We start from the raw sequence: 27,829 nt of genomic DNA, 5'->3' as shown, positions 1-27,829 counted from the left end.
AGATAGCTAGTCCTAATTTCTCTCGACAAACAAACAGATAATCTCATGCGGTGGCTTTTCCCCTTCTTTCCTCTCTCCGTCCGTCTGATGTGCTGATCAGCTTGGTTGTCATGCAAAAAGTAACACAACACTGTCCATATGTGACATTAGTGTGATGAAACCGCTGGCAGCGGCTCCGTGCGACTGATGTTTTGGCAAACAAATGCAGAGCTCTGGATTAGATGGCTCTTGCTTGTTTTCCTTGTTGAGAGGGACCGGGCCAACTTCATGTCAGAGCATAAAAGTTTTCCAGTCAATCTTTTGCAGTAATGTAGTCCAACACTATGTGGCCTTCCAACAAACACTTGCTGCATCTGCTCAGCCACGCATAAGTAACATAAGCACATAAGTAACAACTAATGAAACACTACATTTTATCATTAATGTGAATGCTCCAATTAGCGCATCTATTTGATTAACCACCCAGTCTTCTAGCTCAACAAATGTTAGTATTAACCGCTGCGGCTGTAGGCAACTGCTTGATGATGTCCACATCTACTCATTTGTGTTAGACTTGCCATACCATAGTAATGCCATAGTAATGTTGACTGGGCATCTTGCTCCTTAACGTTATTACAACATTGGTTTTGTTGCTGTTGTGTTGTATATACAATATACTTTTTAATTAATGACCAGGTGGTCAAAGACATCTACTTCTGTGTGTTTTCCTATTCCACTTCCTCATGCGCTTCAATTCATTCATCCATCCATTTTCTAGGGCGCTTATCCTCACTAGGCTTGCAGGGGTACACCCTGGACTGGTCGCCATCTAATGGCGAAATAGAGTACATAAAGTATTTAATGTTATTTAATTGTGGTATAGAGTATATGCATTTGTATAAGTAAGAACCCCCTCCTAATAAAGACTTTACTCCAGATAGACATTTAATTTATTTGAATGAAAACATGTTTTTTGAAATGTTTTGATCTAATTCATCAATTCAAAAACCTTAGGAGTTTAGATCTTCTCAGTACTTTTTTAAACCCTGAATGAAAAAAAGATGTGAATTAAATGATGTGTATTATTATTATGCAATATAGGCTATTGACAATATATGATTTCAAACCTGCTACACCACACGCCACACATATTTAATCTAACATAATATTGTGAAATTCTGAAATGAGGGTCCAAAAGGTCACACAACTCCAGCTACCTTGCTTTGAAGGGGGTACGCGGGTATCAAAGCGTGTGGGATCTTTTACGCGATACACTTTCAATTACATTTGTCTGGAATGCTGTATTTTGAGTTTGCCTATTTCCTCAACATCAAATTGCGGCCTCGTGTCTGTAACCCGAAGATCCCGCGCTGCGGCCTTGTTACACATTGCACAGAGATTGTGTCATAATTGTGTCCTGTCCCAGACTGTAATCAGTTTAACCTTTCTAGTGAGCCAGATCAGTTTACTAATACATTACATGATGGTGGATGGCGGTGTGTGTGTGTGTGTGTGTGTGGTTGGGGTGTATTGGTTGTAGCATTTGTAGCAAATAGCAAAGAGAGGATGACTACAAGACTTCTTTTTTGGATTTTCTTCTCAACTGTGACAAGTTGCTTCTGCACAAAATAAACATGACAGGAGAATATGGATAACTTATGTAGCAAAAGACGAGTGTGTGTGTTTAAACTGTCAAGTTTAAATTACACACTGCAGGCTTCTTGGCCCATGTACACTTCTTACTGTACACAAAAGCAAGTACGGCACACATATACCCATCCAACATCCAAGTCTTTGCTCTTCTCTGTGTGGAGTTTGCATGTTCTCCCCGTTTCTCTAGGTATTCCGGTTTCCTCCCACATTCCTAAAACATGCTAGGTTAATTGGCGACTCCAAATTGTCCATAGGTATGAATGTGAGTGTGAATGGTTGTTTGTCTTTATGTGCCCTGTGATTGGCTGGCGACATGTCCAGGGTGTATCCCACCTCTTGCCCGAAGACAGAAGACAGGATAGGCTCCAGCATGCCTGCGACCCTTGCGAGGATAAATGGTAGAAAAAGGATGCATGGATTGATATTGGTAAATCACCCCTCTATCTCAATATACTTCAGGGTTTAAATAAATAAATAACTTAAATTCCAATTATTATTAACTAATTTAAATTCATAATTTATTCAATGAATAACTTATTTAATATATTTTATTTTTTATGCAATGATGTGAAACATTTTAACATTTACCAGACACATTAGGTACATTTGCACAAAGTACTGGGACATCACAGCTGACTGTGTCAAAAAAAAACAACAAACCCAAAATGGTTTCATGTCACCAAAAGTCTCTTCACAGAATTTGTCACTTTTTTGAAAAGGAGTTCCTTACTCGCTAAAAACTGTATAGCGACAATGTCGCTGTACTGCCTGATCTACATCAGTTCTGAACGCTTTTGCATACTAGAACCCAATGTAGATGGTATCCCAGCCAATAGGCTATACAGTTTTTGTGACAAGTCGCTTCTGCACAAAATAAACATGACAGGAGAATATGGATAACTTATGTGGCAAAAGACGAGTGTGTGTGTGTGTGTTTAAAGTGTCAAGTTTAAATTACACACTGCAGGCTTCTATGGTTCATATGCCGAGGTTAATTTCAATTTTGGAAGTGAAGAAGTGAAGGCTTAAATAAACAGTCATGCATTTTATTCCAAGTGATGTCATCCTAAAAAATACAAGAATGACTCATCAGACATTATTCATGACACATGATTCGGTATGTACTGAATGTGGCTTTTTGAACCTTTTTAAATTTAAGCACTCCTCTGGATCTTATGCACAACTGATTTTAATATTTTTTAAGCATGATAAATTATTCAGTAGGAAAATGTTCAGCATATTTCCTCACTCAATTCATTATTTTTCATAGATATTGTATTCAGAAAAATCATTCTTAGGTAAACATAATTATTAATGCCAAATGCCAAAAATGTTTTTACACAAATTATCCCTTGCCACTTCAAATTTGGCAAATTCACTTCCATTCTATTCTGCTCTGCTTATCGGGGTCAGATTCATAAGATCAATTCAGGTGTTGTGATATGTAGTATTCTACACTGGTTACTAGATATCAGTAATGTTACTGTATTGTGTTGTTATTGATATTGTTCAAATATATATTGTAATTAAGTTCAGGACAATAATGAACATATACTACAAACATATATACGTATTTGAAAAGAGTGAGAGGGTACAATATATTATATAATGATTTACATTTCCCCATTTTATGACTTAGATGGAGACTGACACAGTGATCCCTGTTTCTATGTACTTTAAAAACATCTTGGTTTTATTCAATCCGTTCTCGTTTAGTATTGGTTTAGCAGTGAAAGGGTTTCATACCACAGTGACTGACTTATTTGGGCAATCCTGCAGAAAAAGTCCAGCTTTATCTGTTTATTTCATCACAATACCATGACACTTGTTAGCTTTCATTTAGATCATACAGAATCCTTTTATTATTGTGTTTTTAATATCGCCATCATCAGTCGGCACTTTTATCCCTTCGAGGAACAACGCCAAGCAATTGCAAAGAAAAGCCAGGAAATAATATCACTGTCACATTAACTGGCGGAGGCTCTGACTTGTATCATGCTTAAGATAAACATATGTACCGAGGGGGGAAAAAAAACATGAAAGAAATAAAAAATGATTGTGAACAGTGATGAATACCAGTACATAATCGAACGACCCGAGCATAATCGACATAGTAAATGGATGGTTGGATGGTTTTGAGTTTGTATACTTACATTTTCCATTTTTTACATTTTCCTATATGCAGACATTTGGTGCAGAAAATGTAGTGGGAAGGATGCTATTCAATGTAGGAGGTTGGGTAACATGTTTGTAATCAGACTTTTCGGTATGAGACAGCGGCATAAGGAGTATGCATATGAAACACATTGAGTGAGGAACAGGATGCGTATCTACGTACCTTGTGATATAATCAGATTTCTACTTTGTAAACAATTAGGCAAGTTTATTTACAGTTTGTAATTGAAAGTGTTTTACAGAAAAGAAGGGTAAAATCATTCCATAAAATACAAAATCATTCTAAAATTATTACATAAAATTCTCTAAATTATTCAAAAAAACAAAAAATGGAAGATGTACTTTGGTACAAGACCATGAAAATACTTGTACACTAACAGAGCAGTTCTAAAGTATATTCTCTGAGTGACAGGAAGCTAGTGCAGAGACTTAAGTACTGGACTTTCATTCATTCATTTTCTACCGCTTTTTCCTCACGAGGGTCGCGGGGGTGCTGGAGCCTATCCCAGCTGTCTTCGGGCGAGAGGCGGGGTACACCCTGGACTGGCGGCCAGCCAATCACAGGGCACATATAGACAAACAACCATTCACACTCACATTCATACCTATGGACAATTTGGAGTCGCCAATTAACCTAGCATGTTTTTGGAATGTGGGAGGAAACCGGAGTACCCGGAGAAAACCCACGCATGCACGCATGCAAACTCCACACAGAGATAGCCAAGGGTGGAATTGAACCCTGGTCTCCTAGCTGTGAGGTCTGCGCGCTAACCACTAGACTGCCGTGCCGCCCAAGTACTGGACTAATATGGTCATATTTTCTGGTTCTAGTCAGGACTCGAGCAGCAGCATTCTGGGTGTACTGCAGCTGTTTTTCAGCTGGTTTAGAGTGCCTGGTGATCAGAGCTGTCTCAGTGCTGTCGTGGAGCCTAAATCCTGATTGGGAAGTACTGTATCAAACACAGTAGGGAGGAAAAAATCAGTAAGAGGTTGGTAGGACCTGGTTTGATATGGGCCAATAGTTGTTTAGTACCATGGCATCAAGGCTGCTCTTCTTCAGAAGAAGCTTAATGGCAGCAGTTTTTAGGGCCTCAAGTGATGCTTACTAGATGAGTGAGTTGTACTAGCAAACTACTCAGCACAGACATTAGAAATCTAGTATGTAACTCATCAAGGCAGCATGTTAATTGTTTGGCGATTGGCTGGCGACCAGTCCAAGGTGTACCCTGCCTCTCACTCTAAATCAGCGGGGATAGGCTCCAGCATACCCCCGCGGATGTGTGTCGGCTCAGTGTGAATGCTAGCAGGAGTCATGGCTAGAGATAGTGCCAAGGAGAAACCAGAGCTTGAAAACCTTCTTCCGTTTGTGCCTTCTCAAGAGCTAGGTTAATACACAAAGACAAGTGGATAAAACAAAAGCTGTGTGCCACCATTGTTATGGCATACCATTGCACCCCTGCTTATATATTAAAGATTTAATTATAGCACAACCAGAATTATGATTCTGATGTGACAAGATGACAAATAACGGTTTGATAAATGGCATATCCACACAGAAATGAAGAGTTGAAAAAAGACAGAAAAATAATCCTGGCACAAGTGTATCAAACTTGAGGGTATTGTGGCATCTCAGTTTCACCACATTACTTGGGGTGTTGCTTTTTTTTTTTTTACCCACAAAGCTTTGAGGTCTGGTCTGCCTCCAGACGCTTGCATAAGCCTCTCCTTCACCCCTGCCTTCAGGCGGATGTCTGATCACAGTGCCATGCTGACCTATTGTTTCATTTTACTGGCATGTTTGCTGTCTGAATACTACTAAGCCTCTGGCACAGAAGCATTTGGCTAGGCAACTTAGCGGGCTTCTGCAGTGTGTTTATTTGTTGTCGCGTAATACTGGGACTGTATTATTGTAGGCATGAGCCTTTGTACAGCTGTGTCAACTCTTTTCTTGTCTGGACAACTGCCTTCTATTTATTTGCAGATTACAGCAATACAAGGTATTAAGTCATAGTGATTTGTATTACAAGTTGTAAAAGATAGTAGATTAACAGTAATGATGGTAATGTTGAGCAAATACCGCCACTGTCTGTTAATTAGTGCTGGGTCATAAAACATTGGCATCACTTGTGTTAATGCTGGCTAAGCAGTTTCCTCTGTTACGACATCCTAAAACACGATTCGGCATTAACAGTCCCATATGACAACATTTCCTTTATTACTTATAAAAAATCTGTATGTATTTTTTGTGGAAATTTGTAATTTCTTTGCTAGAAAGTATAGCATAAATGTACCGCTCTTTAAAAAAAAAAAACAAGGTCACAATTTTTTCCGGATAATTATTATTTTTTTAGGCTGAACGGTGGACGAGTGGCTAGCACGCAGGTCTCACAGCTAGGAGACCCTAGTTCAATTCCACCCTCAGCCATCTCTGTGTGGAGTTTGCATGTTGTCCCCGTGCATGCGTGGGTTTTCTCCGGGTACTCCGGTTTCCTCCCACATTCCAAAAACATGCTAGGTTAATTGGTGACTCCAAATTGTCCATAGGTATGAATGTGAGTGTGAATGGTTGTTTGTCTATATGTGCTTGGCACAGGGCACAGCTGGGATAGGCTCCAGCACCCCGCAACCCTCATGAGGATAAGCGGTAGAAATGAATAATATATATTTTTAATCATTTCAGTGTTTGAGATTTTGAATGCACCATAGTTACTGTGAAACCCAAAATATTGAAATATTGAAAATTTTGAAATATATAAATATATATAAGTATAAGTATATATAACTTCTACACCATGACAGTGACAACCCAGCTTCCAGCCTTATGGAAGACCTGGTGGAAAATCCCTTATTTTCCCTCATTCTACCCAATTTTTGTCAAAAATGTCTCTTCTTTTCATGTACGCTGACGTATACTTTAAATGTGTTTCACAAATGTTTTGTCAACGTCAAGCTAGCAGGAGGCTTTGGATATGTGAGAAATAAACTGTATGTTATAACGTTAACCCTCACTATATTGCATTAAATTAAATGAACATTGTCTCATAGCCGAATACGGTGTATTATTTGTCAAAACATATGCATATATGGCTGGCGACTGGTCTGGGGTGTGCCCCGCCTCTTGCCCAAAGACGGCTGGGATGGGCTCCAGCACCCCCGCAACCCTTGTGAGGAAAAGTGGTAGAAAATGAATGAATATGCATATATGTGTACGCAAATTGTACATATTCTCAGCCCTTCTAGTTGTACCGGAACAGATTCAGAGCTTTAGTGCTTCAGTGAAAAGCAACATGAGTGACATCTGGGGGAAGAGTGAAGTCAAAGCAATCTATGTCACTAAAATAAGTGAAACACAGGTCGCCATTCCAAATACACAAACAAACACGCCTATGCTCTTATTACAAGCCAACAATTATTAGTGCCAAAATAACCATCAAAGCAATGACAGCCACCAGTCGGTTTCAAACCGTCAAACCTGTGACGAATGAAACTTCAAATGTCATCGGTCAGGTGACATTTGCAGCACGATACCAGCTCCGAAGCACTATTTGGAAGCAGTATGATTCAGGAAGTCTGACACAAGCTTTGAGGCGTCGGGCTCATTTGCCCATCTCTAGGGACCAATTAACTACAATAAACGAGGGATGGCTCTTTAAGAGGTATTTTGGCACAGCATATTGTTTCCAAAACTATGGTCAAATTTAAGGTGTCAGGAGCATTTGACATTTGAGGTTCCACCGTATTCTCTCAGCAAACAATAATGTCAGCTATTAAAATCCTCTTTCTAACACTTCCTCAATGTTAAGAAAAGAACTTCTGGAAATGTACTTGGTCTCAGTGTATACATCATGTGGTCGTAATGTTGTTGTTTTTTCTTAGCAGTGTGTGGATTGTTAATGTCAGGGTTTAATGTCAAAGCAAGGGCGTCATTCCAGAGTTGTGGTGATGCCCTCAGAAGCCAACATCTCCACTGCCAGTGGCCACAGAATGAAATACCTTGGTAAGACATGTCGTGTAAGAGTGACTGATTCCACATTTGGGAAAATACTTGCGTTTTACCTTTCAACAAGAGCAGAAAATTATTGTTTTGATACATTTTCCTATAAAAAAAAAAGACAAAACAAGCCATTGTACTGGAGACAGTCAAATAAATAGCTTGAGTGCAGAATGGTGTGGAGGAAAAGCAATGCTGTTGGTGAAGATCCAATATAAAGAATCTTACCAAGCACAAGACAGTCATCACATTAAATTATACTGCCTCTAAGCTTACAAAATTGTAGTAAAGTCAATATTTTAAATATAGCGTTTGTCTTGCGACGGCGTCCATCATCCGTCTGTATACGGTAAATTCACAGAGCATGTAGAGGTATCTGCCATGGCTGCAAAAGACAGATGAGAGCATGCAGGTGCGAATGGACAGATTGAAGCGTGAGGCATCACAGGATCCCCGCGTCGACTGCCAGTAACATCAGTCCGGGCGCCAGGCAAGGAGCAACAGATCATGTTGTAGGATTTTCATTGTGTAAGCCTCGGTCTGTCGTTTTCATGGCAGGTTTGGATTTCGTAAATGGGTGCATAATTAATGGCTCGTCGGTTACTAATGTGGCAGCGGGAAGCATTGTGTTGCACTCTAATTAGCCATTAAACGGGGATAAGATTCCTTAGCGAGACTATGAAAACTGCCCTTCTGATATCTTTTATTTTATTTATTCAAAACCTCCAACAAAATACATATTTTTCTTATTAGAATTTAGTTAGATGCACATTATTATGAAGAAATCAACTTGAGAAGAACACATTTAACCCTTCAGTCCATCTTTCCAATTTTGACGTTGAACCATTAAATCGATGTCTGTACCATGGGTGGGCATTATTCCATTTATTTTTTAATACTGTATCACATCAGTTTGAACTCAAACAATGCACAACGATGAGCCAATTCAAGAAACAATACAAGCATTTGCTAAATACAAAGATGAAGAGTCTTGAACCAGTCATGATGTGCTATATATATCACTATATTGACAGTTACTATGGTACCCATTATGTCATTGTATGGTCATATCACCTCGTACTTCGGCACAAGGTGCATTATTAAAAAATAAATAAATAAGTAAAAACCCTAAACTGTATTATGGAAAGCAGGAAGTGAACAAATGTAACAGTTACTGATTGTAAAAATACCAGATGGAGGGGTAGGATTTAATAAGCTTTGCTTCTTCCTACTCCTTTTGGACATGTGGAACTGTGAACTGATTATGGGATGCACTCAATTGTAATCTGATGCATGTTCAAATGAAATAAAACCATGACCATTACCATTATCATTACCATCACGGGTGGGGTTACTGCTATCCATTTTCTGTACGGCCTAGTGTTTGCATGGATGCTGGAGCCTATCCCATCTGTCTTGGGGCGAGAGGCAGGGTACACCCTGGACTGGTCGCCAGCCACAGGGCACATAAAGACAAACAACCATTCACACTCACATTCATACCTATGGAAAATTTGGAGTCGTTAATTAACCTAGCATGTTTTTGGAATGTGGGAGGAAACCGGAGTACCTGGAGAACACCCACGCATGCACGGGGAGAACATGCAAACTCCCGAGCAGATGCCCGAGCAGGGAATCGAACCCGAGTCTAACCACCTTGCAGCCCAATATGGTATTTCTTCATGCTTATTATCAAAGTAATACATATGTATCATGGATGTTTTGGTATGTGTCATCTGCCCCTCAGAAAGCTTCCAGAGTTTGGTCAGTGTTAATGTCAGCGAAGTAAGGAAATGAGGGGCTACATAAGGGGCCAATATAAGTAAATGGGGGTCTGAATGTAAATCAAAAGTCCAAGAATAAAAACACTGTACTGGAAATGAACGTAATAGGGCCCCTTTGAGAATATCAATTCAGCAAAGTACAGTGACAGTCTTAACTCCCTCATAGACAAGCAAGCACTCATCTGGATACTGTTATAAACATGGCCTCTGTCTTTCACAGTGTACTGAGCAACTAATCTGTGCAGAGAATGAAAGGAAAATTCAATATGCAGACTTGCAAGTACGTTTTGCTGTCTTCTCAGGCGGCATGAAGGCAAAAGACATTTCCTTTTTTCCGTGTCCTTTCCCTAAACCTGCTGAACCGGTAAACCCCAGGCTGCCCAGTTTGGGAGGAAATCACATTTTAGCCCTCTAATCTGATGCAGGAGCTGCTGGTAGACATTTGAACATATGAAGGCATCACGTCAGGTTAAGTGCTTCCATGAAACCTCACTGTGATGTTGTGTAGCTAGTATTGCGCTAAGCGGGAGTTCACATCACTTGAGCAAAAAGTCAGTGAAAGGACGGAAAAACAGCTGCTTTGGCTCATTAAGTGATCATAGGAATGCTTCCTGTTGTGCCATCCACTTGGTTTTTAATGGCGCCCCCAAACTATTCAAGCATGGGTGCAAAATGGCTGTTAAGAACAATTTGGTTAGTCATTTACATGAACACTTCCTCCCATGAATTTATCGGCTGAGCTCCCACTCCCTTTCTTGTTCATCCGCATCTGGAACGCACTCCCTTTGCATTCAGTCATTTGCTGCATGCGCTCATATATCAACCTTCATAAATCAAGGCTTCCAGTGCAGGCGAAGAGAACACGCCAAAGTAAAATAAGTGTAAATTTGTCTTCCTCCCGCGCCCAGAAAAGTGCTATCTTTGATTTGGATTTTAGATCCGACATCCGAGGTTGGCTGCTAAAAGGCTCCTGCTCCGGCAGTGGAAATGATATGTGTAAACTATGTAATGTGAATGTTTTAGCCAAGCTGTGTTTAATTTTGCATCCTGACGAAGCGCATGAGAAACCTGCCTCTCTTTAGCTGTCTCATTGAATCATGTGGATATAATTTCATCCATTTACGTTGTTCTGCTCTTTGCTGTGGTTGCTACAGGGCATTTGGAAGCAGGCAGATTAAATGCACATGTTCCTCCCATCTGCAGCGCTGCCCTTCGAATAGATCCCGAAGTGTCGGCGGTTTCGAGGCTGAGAAAGACACCTTGTGATAAACCAGCTTATTCTACCAAGACTTTTTCGTACTTATAAACTTATACAGACTGCTTTTGAGCATTGGCGCTTTTTGGAACATGTTTCATTTGGTTGCAGAAGTGTTTTGGCACTTACATCTCAACCCTTCATTGTGTCTGTCAGCCTTGGAACCAATGGACCTATCGGGTAAAGCTAATCACAGTGGAAAGCCGATTGAGGTTCCTAGGATTTGAGGAACCCCTTTTCCTTTTTACAGTGGAAGCATGAGTAATAGTGAATTTCATGCAAGTGAATCACATCTCCCAGTCATTAGTCAGAGTCGTGATCTACAATTACAGCCCCAGGGTCATGAAGAGCGCTGGTGCTGGGGGCGATATCAAAGCAGTGCCTCCCCTCTGCAGGAACTCAAGAATATCTTGAATGTCAAAGAAAATCCTAGAGCTTAATCTTGGGGTGAAAAATTGATGACCCTGGTCAACAAGGACAGTAAATTGGAAACCCTAAATTGAATACCACATGCTTGTAGTTCATAATTTTAAAACACTTAAGTCACACAAAACTTTAAAGTTTGAATCGCGATCGTGCACGAGAGCTTAGTTCAGTGAGCATTGCAAAGTTCCTTTTCCACTGTAACAATACGCCATAGCCATTGTTTGAGTACGTACCTTAAAGGGGACCAATTATGCACATTTTTCGGCACTTTGTATTGAGTTGTGGACTCCTATAGAGCAGCTACACACGATAACCCGCACACAAAGCTTTCTAGTTCTTCCAGAATCTGCACCTATTCAGCTGTATTTCTTTGGATTTTGTGGTCCCTGCGAAAACGGTCCATTTTAATGTATTCCACCCACGGCCCGCCTGCAGGCATGCCTACTCTGTTGTGGTTGGTCACATTTGCGAGTACCTAAAAGGACTTCTGGTTTGTGCCACTAGCTGTGAGCGATATAGGAGTTGATAATAAACAGAGATGTATCTTTTTTATTTTATTCTATTTTATTAGAATGTCGGCTTTTAACATACAGCAATATGTGTTGGATTCCAAATCTGGAAGTAGAGTTTCTCAAGGAAAGAGGTTACTTCAAGACGTCTCTCAATGGTAAAGAGCTTTAGCATTTTACCGTACGGTTTTCTACAGCATCGGTCACATCTAATGTGGCCACTGATTGTGGTGGGAAACGGCTATTAGCAACCACGCTCCCTGTATGCACACTCTATAATGCTACATTGCTCCATGACAGTTAGAACACTGATAATTTGTTACTTACTGCTTGCTTTTCTGATTCTTCCACACGACCAAGTAATATTTGAAAGGCGTCTGACTTCTGCAAGTTTGTCGGCAAGTCCAGCTGCCTACTGGCCCATGTTCACAAAACAGTCCGGTGTGAAATGCCATTGACAGATTAAAATGCATATCTTTTGCTGGTAGGGAATAAGGAAGTCCAATCTATTGGTGGCGTCTTTAGGAATTGTAATCAAATGTGGCTTTTCCATACAAGCCATTGCTAGCCCCGTAAACAGAGGAGCAGAGCTTGGGGGAGGGCAGAGAGCTTACCTGGCTCACAGCCACGCCCATGTAAGGAAGTCTGCCTCTCTGTGACATCACAAAAGGGCAGTTTTGAGCCATCCCAAACTGCTCACTACCAAATGCGAAAATCTCATTATCTGAAACTTTGACATCGTTTAATACCAGAATACGACATTCTAACATCGAACATCCAATGTCATGTCCTCCACACATCTGGAAACATTTACTGCAACACATACAAGCATGCATTTCATTTATGTCTTAAATGGCTAATTTTCTCTGAGTATGTACTCTATATTGGGTCATAAAAAAATTCAAAGTGTACTGGTATTAATTCATGTCTAGAGGGCTCTGTTGATGGTAAAGTGTATTTTCAAGGTCGTAAACAGGTTTTCACGTCACTTCCTGGTGGAGATTAATTGCGACATCCTCGATCTCCTGACTGTGAGGCCAACATGCTATCCTTTTACGCATTTCACCAGAAAAGCCACAAGTTGTGATGGCGAGACGGCGAGTAGAATAGTAGTGGGACAATGAAGACCCATGGTCTTTATGCCATTAAATACTACCTGTAAATGCTTTTAATTAGACACATTCTACCCCCCAGTACTCGCCCATAACGGTTGTTTGTTCCCATCATGCTCAGCTCCTGCAGGTTTCCAATGAGTCACGACATGCAAACAGCCTTTTACACTGCTTTCTTTTATCCCTGACACTGTTTGGCCTTCTCCCTGCTAGTCAGGACTGATTTCCTATGAAGGCCTCAGGCCAGGTTCTGCAATCTCCACCAGTTTGCATTCTGGGCCTCATGTCGTCTTGTCTGTTGTGATCAGCTGCCTGTCCACACTTCCCACTTCAGCCATATCAAGACCCCTGCTGTCATCCCCAATGTTTACGGAGCAATTGAACACCCTGCCCCCTACAAGATCAAGATGGAGTGCCTCTGTGCTTGTGCGGTTATCTGCCGGTTTACCTCAGACGGAGGTCTCGGAAAGGAAAACCAAACATGTTTGAAGCAATTCTGGTGATTAGAGCTGTGTAAGCTGTTTTTTTAGATCATATGCAAGGGAAGATTAATCTGGTGTCACCACGTTTTGACAGTTTATGGAACTCAAACCCACATGTCCATCACTTAACTGCAGTTCATTTCTGACATTTACCATTGAGTGTGGTTTTTGATGAATGGCTTTGACTTTAGGGACTTTTAGAATCATTGGAAGTGATTGGTCAGTCCAGTGGAAAGCTAATACATCAAACTTTCTACATTGTTGGACAGCTTAATGACAGGCATCTTTACCTTACTGCCGTGCTTGAATCCAGTATCCATAATAAAGTAGATTTGAGCAATAACGAAACTGTAACCCAGGAATTAGCCACAACAAAACATGGTAGTGTAGCATATAATTTTTCACACCAGCTTTCGGGTTGATGCTGCTGCATTGATGCGACACTGCCATTTGGTTCCCCAGCAGCCATCTCTATACTAGCCCGCAGTAATAATACACTCACAAGGATGTCATGCTGCCATGGAGCCGCACTTTTGTTTTGTAGACAAGAAAGCGATTGATTTCCCCCACCCACATTATACTTACGTACACATATTTGACACAACAATAACGCGAGTGGTGTTTTCCAACTTAACTCAAATGCTTGGCGGCCGCGTTTCAACAGTCAGCATGGAGTGTATTCTTTCCAAGTGGTGTGGAACTGTGGATGTTCTTCTGCAGGGAGATTTGGGTTAGACGTTTCCACCCTTTTTGTGTCTCTTACATCTGGAATGATTGGTGTGAGTTCTGAAAAGTTTTCCATAAATGCAACCAACCTTGTCGTCCTGCTTTTAGTGTCACTATTTTCTCATGTGCAGCTGTGAGGCCATGTTTACTCCCTTTCTCGTTCACTTGAAAAGCAGAAAAGTTATCCTTGTGCTCCTTTTTTCCACCGGTCACAGAAAAACTCGAATGGGGAATGTGGTGGACTCGCCAATTGATTAGAATATTAAAATTAAAATACAAAGGAGAAAAAGCATTTAAATATTTTTTTCCAAATACCATTAATATTAATCAAACTACTATATATTTAAATATATGTATTTTTAGAATTTCAAAACAATTGCAAGAAGTTATATTTTTTATTATTTGATTTTTATTAATTTTTGTAAAATACGTACTTCATATACATCCATTCATTTTCTATGTCGCTTATCCCTACTAGGGTCGCCGGTACGCTGGAGCTTATCGCAGCTGTCTTGGGACGAGACGCGGGGTACTTAATATAAATTATATAATTATAAAAATATATAATTATATAACTATATAACAGATTATATAAATAGTGTTTATTCTTTAATGTCTCCAACACACCAATATATTATCTGAGTAGAAATGTTTTGTGTGTATATGTGTGTGTGTATGTAATTCTTAATTATTTTGGAATTTTATTTCAGTTAAAATTCCTATCCTATTGTAATTTATGATTAATTTGACATGTTCGGGTTTAGCTGTACTTTGCAAAATGCATTTTTTAAATATAAACACTGAACATAAACACTGTGATTATTATGTAAAGTGCTTATATTAAGGATATGTTGTTGTCATTAGTAGTATTTATTTCATAATTCCAGAACTTTACATTAGAAAAGTTAGCTTGTTGGCAAAAGCACACACATTTTGTGGCTATCAAGACTGCAGGGACTGCTTGAAGTGCCAAGTCATGTGATCAGCTTGGTCACCCAACACGGCTCCGCCATGACTGGCTTGGGTTTCGCTGATATTAAATGGAGGTCTGTGAATAGGATGTTCAACCTTGCACTGTGTGGGTGAATTAAGAAGACTATGGGGATGAGCTCTGAGAATGGGGCCGCTTTCTCTTTTGCTGCAACTTGATCTATCATAGGTAGACTGCATACAATGTACATGTAAAAGTTCTTGGAGTTTTATGACCAATCATCATCATTCTTTCCCAATCATCCATCCATTATTTATGTATTTATTAATTACTTGTTTTTCTTATTAATTTTGATTGGTTGGTGCCACTTGTAGGAGGGGTAGGAAAATAAGGTTTGCTTCTTCCCACTCCTTTTCAGACATATTGAAAATCGTGTTCCTCAAATCTACAATTCCACTTTCACTTTTGTGCACCTCTTTCGTTCTATGGCCTTCAAAGCAAAGCAGTTCTGGAGGTAGGATGACAAGCAGTCCTGAAGATCACCATTGACAATTAAGTGTGGCTCTATTGATCTCAATGTGCCGATTAATACTGTAATAGGACGTGTTTCATGTTGCCATAAGTAACATTGAACTGTGGCCTCTTTACTGCCGCACACTTTTTGACAACGGCAGGCTTTGACAGCCTCAAGAGCAACTTGTGGACATGTGAGACGTCCACCCCCCTGCCCCTAAATCATTCATGTGTTAACAAATCTGTGGGCTTCATTGGCTGAGTGGTCGGGATCAAATGGGGGCAAGCTTGGGGCTGACACGAGCTTGTTTACAGCCACTGTCACTTGTCCATCTTAGTGTGCCATACGCATTCGAGCGCTGGGGTTATGCTATGCATTACAGCCCATTAACTGCCACTGCGCGCCAGGCTCGGGTTTCCATCGTCGCTCAGGCAGCCTTGAGGCAGGTGGAGTGTCATGTCCGCCCATCACTGTCTTCAAAGTCACTGGACATTTCATTAAATCAACTCAGATTGACCATGAAGTCAAACATTGGGCATTTATACCACCGGGGTTTCAAGCAAGCAAGCATTTCTCTCTGGTTCCCATGATGGGAGTACTTGATATTTTTACAGCTGTGGGACTAATCAAGAAATTCAAGTAAAGTATATATGACAGAATCCATCCATTCTCTATCCTACTTATCCTTTTCAGGTTCACTGAGAAGCTGGAGTCGATCCCAACTAACTGAGTACACCATGGACTGATCCCGCAACCATTCACACTCATTATTCACACCTTAATTAACCTCACATTCAAGCAAGAATATGCCAACTCTAGACAGTACAGTTTTCCTATTCAAGAGTTTTTGTAATCAAATAAATGTAAAGGTAATTTTAAGCAACATTTTAACCACCTTAAAAGACATTAATGACAATTGGCAAAGGCTTTAATGGGAATTTACCTCAACATCACATTTTATTGTAAGTATATGTGAGTCTGCTTACTTTTTGGAGTAAGTGATGAAAAGCAAAACATGCCAATAGTTTGCCATTTAATTATGTTGAGATGTCGCATATGACACCGGTTTACAGTTTGAGAGTTTTTGTGTGACTTGACAACCGTTTTGGTCATATTCAGTAAACGTGTGCGTTCCTCTACAGTTCGAGGGCTGCAACAAAGCCTTTTCACGTCTGGAGAACCTGAAGATCCACCTGAGGAGCCACACGGGGGAAAAGCCTTACCTATGCCAGCACCCGGGCTGCCAGAAAGCTTTCAGCAACTCCAGTGACCGCGCCAAGCATCAGCGCACTCACCTGGACACGGTCAGTAATGAAGTGTCACTGGTAGAGTAGTTCCAGGATGAATCGATACTGGGTCAGCTGATGTATGGCTCTGCATGGTCTCAGGAGGAAATGTTCAGCACTATTTTACCATATTGACCTGAATATAACACATAGTTTTTCCCCCTAAAAAGAGTCAGAAAAATACAGGTTGTCAGGAGATTTATACATGCAAACCAACACCTGACGTGGAGCCAAACAAGTTGGAGCTTTTCTTCCTATCACTCACACGTACCTAGCAAATTACCAAACTTGATGCTAAATTTAAGATCCCAACCGTTGAGCAGTTATTTATTTCTCTTTATTTTGTCTTTGGTTTTTATTTTTTTCACCAAGAAGAGTCGTTTTATATTCAGGATCAAGCTATGTTTGGGTCTATATGATAATTAATAATCCATTTGGTTTCCAAATTTCATTATATTTTGGACAATTCCATGCCTTTCGCTTCCACAAAAGGCATGATTGAACATGTTTGCTGTGGGCTTGAAAAATATTAAATCAAATAATGCGTTGTAAAGACAGGGGTTGTTTTATATTCCGATCAGGACAGTATTTGTATATTTCAACAATGCTATAATGACTTGCCAACATGTACACATTTTTTGTACATTTTTGTTGTATTTTGTTGGTTTCAATTTCGAGTTTAGTCTCTGCCCGTAGCGAGACGTGCACCTCCAAAAAGGTTGTGGCTGTGATTAGTCGGCTTTTAGAACACTATTTCATGTCCATATATCACACAGTGCGAAAAACGCCCGCCTCCGTGAGCAGCCTCACCGATTTCAGATCTACATTTGCAATAAAAACACATCGTTACTTCCAGATGCTGTCACATTGTAAGAATAAAAATGTTAAAAGAAACAAAACAAAACAAAAAACAGGGAAAAATAAGTCATAATGTATGATGAATAAGCTGAGTTGTTGATACTAATACAACACAAAGCTTTGTCTTTATATATGTATCACATTTTTAGCCTTTCTACAAAATACGAACGTAAATAAAAATATCACAGTATCACCTCCATCCTGTGATTCTTCAAGTTGCAGGGGGAGTACTCATAATACTTCTTCTGGGAAGTTCTGATGACCATATGTACAGTAAATGTACTGCAGGCTACTTCCTGGTTCATGGGGATTGCTATTTCCTTTAACCAGATCCTCACCGTGAGTTCATGGGATTTTCATTGACCTATGCACCAACTTTTTTTTTTACAAAAAAAAGTTTTGTATTTTTATGAAAAGTTGTTAACTCAATGTGTCTTACAAATTACTGATGACAGCTGTGAAAAAAGGTCACTACTACCTTTTTATTTAGTGTTATATTTTGTTTTAATGTTTAATGTTATTTTTATAACAGTCATTCATGACAATTCGACTGTATATTTTCATTAAAAGAGAATCTGTTATGTACAAAAAAATAATTTGCAGCGTTAACAAGCTATGATTGTTTACAATGTATTTGTTTTTATGCTGCGCCCTAGCTCATTGGTTTTTATAACCCGCCTTAAAACCCACGCTTCCCTCAGTGCCTGCGCTATTTCCACATCTTGACAGTGTTAGACTTAGCCAGTCAGCGAGCAGTGCCGGCCCACACTACCAGTGACATGCTACAGATCGTGAAGTGATCGCTCCCATTCACTGGAGTGGTGGCTTGGGGGCTCATAACACACTTGGGTCGGGGGCGCGAGCGGAGACAGAGCTTGGCCTGTTTCTCTGGTGCCATTGCTCCCATTGCTGCTCTCTTGTCACTTTTGGGTCACCCAAGCAGCAGTGCCTTGTTTGTTTTTACACTTTTTCTCTGTCATTTTTACATCAAGTGGGACAACATTTTTATATTTTTAATTGGTCTTTAAGCAAGATTGTAATAAAAAGAAAAATTAAAATACAAAAATTCATAGTCCATGCCATCCACATATTTACTATGCCGCTTATCCTCATTAGGGTCGAGGAGGTATGCTGGAGCGTATCCTAGCTGTCTTCTGGCGAGAGGCGTGGTACACTCTGGACTGTATTGTATTCACAAAATATGTTATTGTTTATATCACCAGTTCTGTGTAATGTTCCATGTAAATTTAATTTTCCATAGTTCACTTGGTGGAAGTTTGAAAATTTTCTAATATCCATCCATCCATTTTAGAGAATATATGATTGCACAAAATTGTACTTTGTTAGATGAGAAAAAAGACATTTAATTAACCTTTTTTGTTATTTGGGTCATTTTTACTCATTTTTATTCACAGCAGCAATTCAAGGCAATTGTCAGACATTGATATTTCCTAATCTATTAATTTGTCTTCCAAAGAGCACTTTCTGTGTATGTTGAGAGCTGCCTTTGTTATCCAACTATAATATTTTTATTTAATTTTGCAATAATTTTTCATTGAAAGAGGTCATTCAAAAGTGATCCACTTAATGCTTCTTTGGAGGATACCCGGTGAGATACATTGTGCTCGACAATGACTAATTAATATAAGGAAGCACAATATTCTTATTCATGGTGATATTGTTATGATAAACTTGACAAAATGATCAAGCCCTCAATTACATCATCATTACTTTTTATTGTATTTATATTTCTAGCCTATGTTCCCCATGTGTCCGTCCCCCATTTATGAAAGCCACACGTGTACAATCAGTCACTACCTCGGCCTACATACATTATTGAATGTGGCCTTGTGTTATTGTATTAGTCATGTATTTTCTCCCACCACGCACTCTTTCCACAGTAGGACAAATGATACAGCTAATCTGGGCGGGCGCTGCTTATGGCTTCACATTAACACCCCGCTAAAGGCCACCCCGCCGCTTGCCTGCCCACTCTGCCAAAAACACTTTGGGGGGAAAATGATTTTTAAGCTTTAATGATATTTATTCTACACAGAAGTCACGCTTGATTTTTGTGACTTGAGGCGCCGTGCCAATGTCGGCAAAACAAACACGGCAGAGATGAGTGGCACTGTAAGCGCCTTGGAATAACAAGAACGGGTTATTTACAGAGGATGTCAACGTATGGAGGCAGAGCTAATAAAGACCTATATCGACTTACACTTTAATGGGCATCTTCTGTTCAAGCGCAGGAGGGAAAAAAATGCTGTGTGGGGGAAGAAACCCTGACTATAAGCTATATATGCTATATTTGCAAATGACAAGAAATCATTAGGAAACCGCTTGACGGAGCAGCAGCTTTACATTCTGTGTACATTCAGCCTCACTGCTCAAACAAATATTCCAAATCACTTGAGGTCTCAATGGAACATTCCAGTGTTACACCATCGGTACTGGAACTGGTCTATTTAACAGCAAACACGTTCCTTTTAACTAGTGACACGGCCAGTTGGTTAAATCTGAAAAAAAATAATCTACAGAAATGGTGGACATGCTGCGCTAAAAAGCCAAATAAATTTTGATATATAAATTAAGTTCATAAAATTAATTCATGAATATTATATTTTATTTTCTCAATTATTTTGCTGTAAATATTTTTATGAAATAATTATCTTGCCTTTTGAAGACTCCTGTTAGACACTTAATATTAACATTGGTCAAATTAATTAATTCATTATTAATTTATATTGGTCATATTGTCGTTGTATAAAAATGTAATGAGTAATTATACTTTAGATCGTATCACACTTCTTGTGCTTGACATATGATCTATTAGGACATGCACTCACAAAATATCTAAATTAAATATGATTTTTTTTAAGTAACATTAAAGTATAATAATATTTTTCACCAAAAAATATGACTTCCTTTAGTAATTAAACAGGTAATATGTTAACTGTGGTACAAAAAAGAGAATTAAACCAATGATTGATGATATTAAAAGTGAGTAATACCACTGACCCTTTAAAGATGCCTGACATAGCATAGTGTAATTGTCTGTACAGGAAGAATGTGCTGTTTATTGCTAAGCTTCTCTAGTCATTTTCGAGCTAGCCTTTGCACCTTGAGCTACATGCTAATTTTGTTGGCATCTGCTTTCTAGAATGAATTGGTACACATGTAACAAATACTTTATAAATTTGCATTGCTCCCATTTACAGCGCATCTAGACCCTATGTCGCAGGAAGTTATATTTATGGTTCTATGGTTATCATCACATTTGCTATTTCGTGGACTCACAAAAACACAAACAAAGCAGAAGATAAAAACAGATTTGCTGGCTTTTTTACTTTTAAGGCATATTTTTCTTTAAAATAATGAATTTTTACTCCTATTGATTAAGCATGATGGATGATGTTTTGATATTGTTTTATAATGGATTGTCTCTTGTTCTCCATGCTTTTCCCATCTCTCACTTTACCTTCGATACCTTTCTCAGCTCGAAGGTAGGACTTCAACTTTTGCCTTTATTTTCATACTCTCTCAAATCTGATTTCCTACATCTTTGATTTCATTGGTGACCTCTGACCTGCCTCCCCCCCTTTCCCCTCCAATTGCTGTCATTGCTGTGTCATGTAAAATACTCTCTCCCTCCTTACAGAAACCATATGCGTGTCAGATCCCGGGTTGCACCAAGCGATACACTGATCCCAGCTCCTTACGCAAGCACGTCAAGATTCACTCAGCCAAAGAGCAACAGGTGCGTAGGAAGGTAAGGATGGCGGGGAAGGGGATGCATCAAACTGTTTGTATACTGCCCTTATTTATACATTAGTCTAGTTAGTTATCCATCTTTAATCTCTTTATTGATTTTAAAATATTTTCAATGCATTTATTTTTTATATTTATTTTTGACACATTTTTTTCCATCACTGCATGTCGGTTATCCAAACTTTTTCCACATCGGAACATATATTGAAAAATCAAAGAATTCCAGGGCCATTTTTAAAAAAATATTTTTTTTCATATTTTTTATTCATGCTAAAATCAACCCATGCAGAAATGCTAAGGTGTTATATGTACATTAAGACAAAATAGTCTGCATGTAAATCACTGTATATGTTATAGGTCACATAGGTCAGGTGCTGGAGCCTATCCCAGCTGCCTTCACCCTGGACTGGTCGCCAGCCAATCACAGGGCACATATAGACAAACAACCATTCACACTCACATTCATACCTATGGACAATTTGGAGTCGCCAATTAACCTAGCATGTTTTTGGAATGTGGGAGGAAACCGCAGTACCCGGAGAAAACCCACACATGCATGGGAAGAACATGCAAACTTCACACAGCGATGCCCTTTCGGGGAATCAAACATGAACACATTAGCTGTGTGGCCTGCGCGCTAACCACTCGATCACCGTGCAGTTATATTTAGACATAGAAAATGAACAAACAATCAGTAGTCAGTAGTCATTGTGAGCTGGTAGGATTAAATCAGCTCTGCTTCCTCCTACTCCTTTTCAGTCATGTGAAATTGTGCAATCGTAAATGAGCTACTTCTCCATGTAACTGCGGACTTACTGTTGATGGGCTTTCATTTAACAAAGTGTAATTTCCAGTACACTGCATTGGTTTTCTGCCCACCGGCGTAACCTTACACAAGTCAAACATCACATTTTGTACATTATCACAGTTTAGTTAGACTCATTTAAGGGCCTGGTTTTAATTTTCACCACAATAGATCAAGTTGGAGTATAATTCATTGTGTTCATGGTCAAAGGCCCATTCTTCTCCCTGACTGGAAAGGAGTAAATAAGCAGAGAATGGCCTCATTGTTGTGCTGGATAGAGGCTGGATGTGCTGCGTGATGTGTTCCTCTCGCTGCGAGCCATAAAGGGAAACACATGTAGTGTTGTTAATAAGCCGTAATGCGGAATCCCCTCGTGGCCCAGATGTTATGGACAAATGTCAAACAAACGCTCTTAACTCCACTCTTGGAGAGGGCTCACAGCGAAAAGCAGTTTGGATTGTCGCTGCGGGGGGAAAAAAAAACGGAACGCCAATTACGCGTGATAAATGTTTCTCAGGGAGGAGTCCCGAGAGGAGCTGCGCATGTACGCACATTTACCCATACGGTGTGAACATCTACATGATGGTGGTGCAAATGATCACGGTAAATTGCATGCAAAAGATGAAACTGATTGCGGTGATGAATAATCAGAATGTCAAAAACTCTGCAAACCGCCAACTGAAACTAACCGACAACGAATGCAACAAGAGGAGGATTGACAGACGTGACCACCGAGACTGATTGGGAGGTTTGGAATGATGATGGAAAACATCTCCGAAGCTGACCTTGACATATATAACTGCAATAACTGTACCAGATTGCATTAATACGAACGTATCATCTCAGGCTAACACAGGTTGAGGTCGGTTTTTGCAAGGGTACAGGGGATGTACTTAACTCCTACTTGTCCGTAGGTCATCAACCATGTCTAATTGACCATTAGACCATTGTCTAATCATTGTAACATTTCAAGGATGTCTGTACTGTGTATCTGCTAAATATGTTTTCCGAAACATTTTGAGCACAACCCATAGGGGGCGCCACAACTTTAATTGCCAGTCACTAGGTAGTACTACACTGTGACTCAGTCCCTGTGTGTTTTATTAGTTTGCTACCAAGCATGGGTGTTTATGGCACACAAGACAGTACAGGTACTATTTGTTTATAGTATTGCTTAGCTACAATAGTATACTGTGGAGTCATTGTTTGCTCACGTCCTGGAGTCTTGATGACAATGAGAAAAACATGGAATATCACAGCGTACATTTAAGAACACTAAATGAACTGCACATTTGTCTTCCTTCAGGCCTGTGAAAGAGTCTCATGTCAAAAACATGCCATTTTACTCCAGCATGTTTAAACACTGGATACTACAGATGTACATATATAACACATGATTCACAGTATCACATTTGAGTAATCTTCCCTAAGCACAATACTAAAGAAATGAAACTTAGACACACTTTAGAGTAGTCAATGTACAGCTTGTATAACAATATAGATGTACTATCCACTAAAACTGACTCAAATGACAAAGATATTTTCAATGGTTACTGCGATACTGCGATACAGTGTACTTGATTCTATGTGTATGCTTGTGCTTTATTCCCTGATAGCTCCGCCCATGCCCTCACCTGGAGTCGGACGTCCTGAGCGACTGTCTATCCATGCAGCATCTCCAGACGTCCAGCCACCCTCAGCATCTCTACAGTAGTAAGGAAGGAGGTGCTCCAGGACTGGGCCAAGATGTATTTACAGGTCAGATACCTTACTACAACTACTGCATACACTCACATAACTGTACAGTTGTTGAAGTGTAGTGCACCATACTGAAAGGTGCTTGGCATTTATTGTAACCTTATTTAACCATCAATCAAAACGTCATTATCATTTTATGTGAGTTTTGTATTATATTTATTAGATTGTGCTGGTGTGTCTACAATACTATTGCTATTACTATAACTACAAATAATAATAATAATAATACATTGCGGGGGATAGCTTCTGGTTCCCAAAATAGCCCACAATAAATGAAATCCACAAAGTAGCCAACTATATTTTTTTACAAGTATTACATATATATGTTTTAAGGCTGTAAAACCTCTGAATATACACTTTATACACTTTCCTCAGACAGTCATCAATATTTTCTTACATCTCCCTCTTGTTTAAACACTCTCAAAGTTCAAATTTCATTTCAATTTTTGTGAGGAAACTACTTGGTTGGACACAGAAAATTAAGTATCTCACGCATATTTCACTCCTCGTCCCGGTGCCATTCGACTGTAACATTTTAATGTCCTTGTTAAAACATATTGCTCCTGTCGCAGTATTTTACTCCTCGATTGATACCAATGTTGGGATCGATATTATCCATATTTGGATCAATCCGCCCACCACTGACTGAGACGGTGGAGGGACGACATTTTAAATTCAGCCAGACACGTCTTCAACTCTCACATGAATATACAACACCCTCTACTGGTAGCTGTGGTAACTACAATAATACACATACAACAGAGCAATGAGAGAATGCTCCAATACACCACAAAGACACAGAGCACAATGCATGTTCATACACTTGTTGCATGTTGATCAAATTTGTGGATATAATACATATGATAACATTTTTAAATAATAATGGAAAATATGCTGATAACAGTTTAAATGAGAATTTTAGCAATGTCATTTAAAAAAGAGTTTTCAACACATTAGTCTTAATTGAAGTTTATTTTTAATGCCGCCTCTTTTTATTGGACCTGTTGACAGTCAGCAACAATACCGACTCAGCCAACGTCAAGCTACCAGCCAGTAGTGTGTACACGCCAGAGTCTTTTCAAGACAAAACGGCTGGTTTCTGGTGCAAGCAGAAATTATCTTTACTGCTGGTGCAAGCTGGAGCCAGTCAATTGTTTCCTGGGGAATTCCACTTGAGTTGGATTTAGATGGGAATAGGCTGTGCATGGGGAAAAGGAAAGATTATCTATGACTGTGATACATATAAAACAATCTCTTAACAAGTACTACTGGTAAAATAATTCCACGTCGCAAAGAAAATAGCAGTAGTGTGACCACCTTCCATGTTGAGCAATTCAAAATGAGACCGCACGAGGCTGGCAGCGTTTCAGGCGAGTTTTTCTTCCAAATGCCAGAAATCCCAGCACCTGGTGAAGTAATCATAGGGGCTTCAGTGGTCATCAACAACCTTGTCAACATGGCTGCCGTGCATTATGTTCATTTTGTGCACAATGACAGCCATCAATCAAATATGGACTAACAGCACTGGGTTGTGTCCAGTGTTGTTAGTCCATACCCGAGGGTTTTAAAATATTTATCTACACTGATGTCTTTTTGGGGATGGGAAAATACATTTGCAACCCCAAAGCAAACAGTGGTGCTATAACCCCTAGATGGTGTAGTACACAATACTTTTTACATTTAAATTACATCTTTAAGCAATGCAATTACAGTATATTTTTAATAATCATACCAATACAATATTGCTTTATTTCACTATACAGGTGATCCTTGTGTTATGACCTTTTCCATGACCTATTAAAACTGTACAAAAAGAACCTCTTAACTTTAACCTCCATCATGTCACGCAAACGTTACGCAGACTGGTAGCAGCATATAAAAGAAAAAGAAAGTGAAATGGATGGATGTATTTTAACTGACTGCATGTCAACTTATGTGTTAATTTAGGAATAATTCAGATATATGTCTAAACCTCAACTTACTTCATATTCTATATTTCTTTCTGTATAATTACAATATTATCCTGCCTCTTGATTAGCTAGGTATCACAGTTCTCTTCTGCCCTCTAGTACTGTAAGTATGCTTACCAAATATGATTCCATGCCCTATAAAAGGCTACATTGTAGCATAGTAGTGAAATACTACACAGTAAAATATATATATTTTTGTAAATATAAAAATCTCAAAAAATGCATATAAAAATATATTTAAATTATTTGAAATAATTTATTTTAATTAATTTATGTGGGCGGCACGGCGAGCTAGTGGTTAGCGCGCAGACCTCACAGCTAGGAGACCAGGGTTCAATTCCCACCCTCGGCCATCTCTGTGTGGAGTTTGCATGTTCTCCCCGTGCATGCGTGGGTTTTCTCCGGGTACTCCGGTTTAATTGGCCACTCCAAATTGTCCATAGGTATGAATGTGAGTGTGAATGGTTGTTTGTCTATATGTGATTGGCTGGCGACCAGTCCAGGGTGTACCCCGCCTCTCGCCCGAAGACAGCTGGGATAGGCTCCAGCACCCCCCGCGACCCTCGTGAGGAAAAAGCGGTAGAAAATGAATGAATGAATAATATATGTGGACTTATTTCTGATATATAAAAATGTGGCTTATGTAAGAAAAAAACATGTTTTTCCTCATCTATATGCCAACGCTAAAAAGTGAAAAAACTGGAAAATGTTCACTCTTGCACAAGGTTTTCCAAAAAGTCAGTCATCCAAGATGGTTTGTGGGTGGATGAAGCCAAAAAAGCATCAAAAACTAGAAATGCAATGTCACAGATGACCACAGTATATCCCATCTCCATTTGTATTACCTAGTGGGAAAGTTTGTGCTTTACCGTTTCATCAACCTTTCATCCTCTTGACGAATGAAATGCCACTTTTGGACCATGTTGAAAAGTTTTGAATGCTTGGCTGCACGTGTGGGTAGAACCAAGTTTATTTACATTTTTAATTCTGACATTTTAGCCTTTATTCGTTGCGACAACCACTCACTCCTTTTTATTATATTCCAAGGCTCCGTCGTTTGAATCTGTCTTCTTGGGCAAAGACAGCAAAAAGCTCTTTGGCAATGACCTTGTAAAGGAAACGTTTATTCATCATGTGTAGCCGTCCATTTTTTTCCATCAGCAAGCGTCAACACCACTTTGTATTAACACTAAGAGAAATACATTATGAAGATATTAAAGACCAGAGCGATGTCCCACTGGCCTCCCAGGTTTGTGGACACATCTGTCCGTGTTTTGTGCCTGTAGCCCATCCAGGATCCCCGGTGCTGCCTCTTATTGTTGCTGGAACTCCATTGACAACGCTCAACATGTCTTTGAGTCTTAGCTTTTCACATCCAAAAAAAAGTCCCTTGAGGAGATGACTTGTCGGCCAAAGTGTTCAAAGGTGTGCCCCAGCTTAAAATGTTGGCATTTGGGTTTCCCCATTTGCATGAGCTCCACTTTGTAATGCCAATAGGATGCATGTTAGAGCGAGAGTCCACCCTGTCGTTAACATTTGCCAGTGACTCACACTTCCAGTCAGACAGCTAAGTTCTCCTGCTATACATTTTCTCTCCTCTCACATGGGGAGGGTAAGACTTACGAGAAGCCCTTCTGGGCTTTATGGAACCTAATTGGTGTGTTCTTTGAGCACAGGAAGGACTCATCATCCTTTTATTAGCCTTTACATGCTCCCGCTGTTATGCCGAGTGGCTGTATACACCTCTCCGTCTCAAATTGACTACCTTTTGGAGCGAGTCAGCAAAAATGTCCTAACCATAATCCAACACTAAGTTGAACAAGAGTGCTGTCTCCGTGCTTTCC

The 27,829-nt window shown here is 39.6% G+C and overlaps 1 protein-coding gene across 2 annotated transcripts in view; it reads left to right on the top strand.

The window, feature by feature from the left end:
• The window catches only part of glis1b (GLIS family zinc finger 1b), an 84,249-nt gene that overhangs the window by 41,301 nt on the left and 15,119 nt on the right, over window positions 1–27,829 (top strand). Inside the window, exons 5-7 of one of the 2 annotated variants that reach the window (XM_058073780.2) lie at window positions 16,680–16,841; window positions 21,343–21,441; window positions 23,874–24,015. In XM_058073780.2, the coding sequence (XP_057929763.2) occupies window positions 16,680–16,841; window positions 21,343–21,441; window positions 23,874–24,015 (403 nt within the window). Of the gene's footprint in view, window positions 1–16,679; window positions 16,842–21,342; window positions 21,454–23,873; window positions 24,016–27,829 lie in introns of both variants that reach the window. The other variant, XM_058073779.2, reaches the window with a different exon arrangement.

The sequence above is a fragment of the Doryrhamphus excisus genome, linkage group LG4 (assembly GCF_037039965.1).
Source record: "Doryrhamphus excisus strain RoL-2023G ecotype Guam linkage group LG4, RoL_Dexc_Guam_v1.1, whole genome shotgun sequence".
Classification (NCBI taxonomy): domain Eukaryota; kingdom Metazoa; phylum Chordata; class Actinopteri; order Syngnathiformes; family Syngnathidae; genus Doryrhamphus; species Doryrhamphus excisus.
This window is presented reverse-complemented; position numbering and strand designations above follow the sequence as displayed.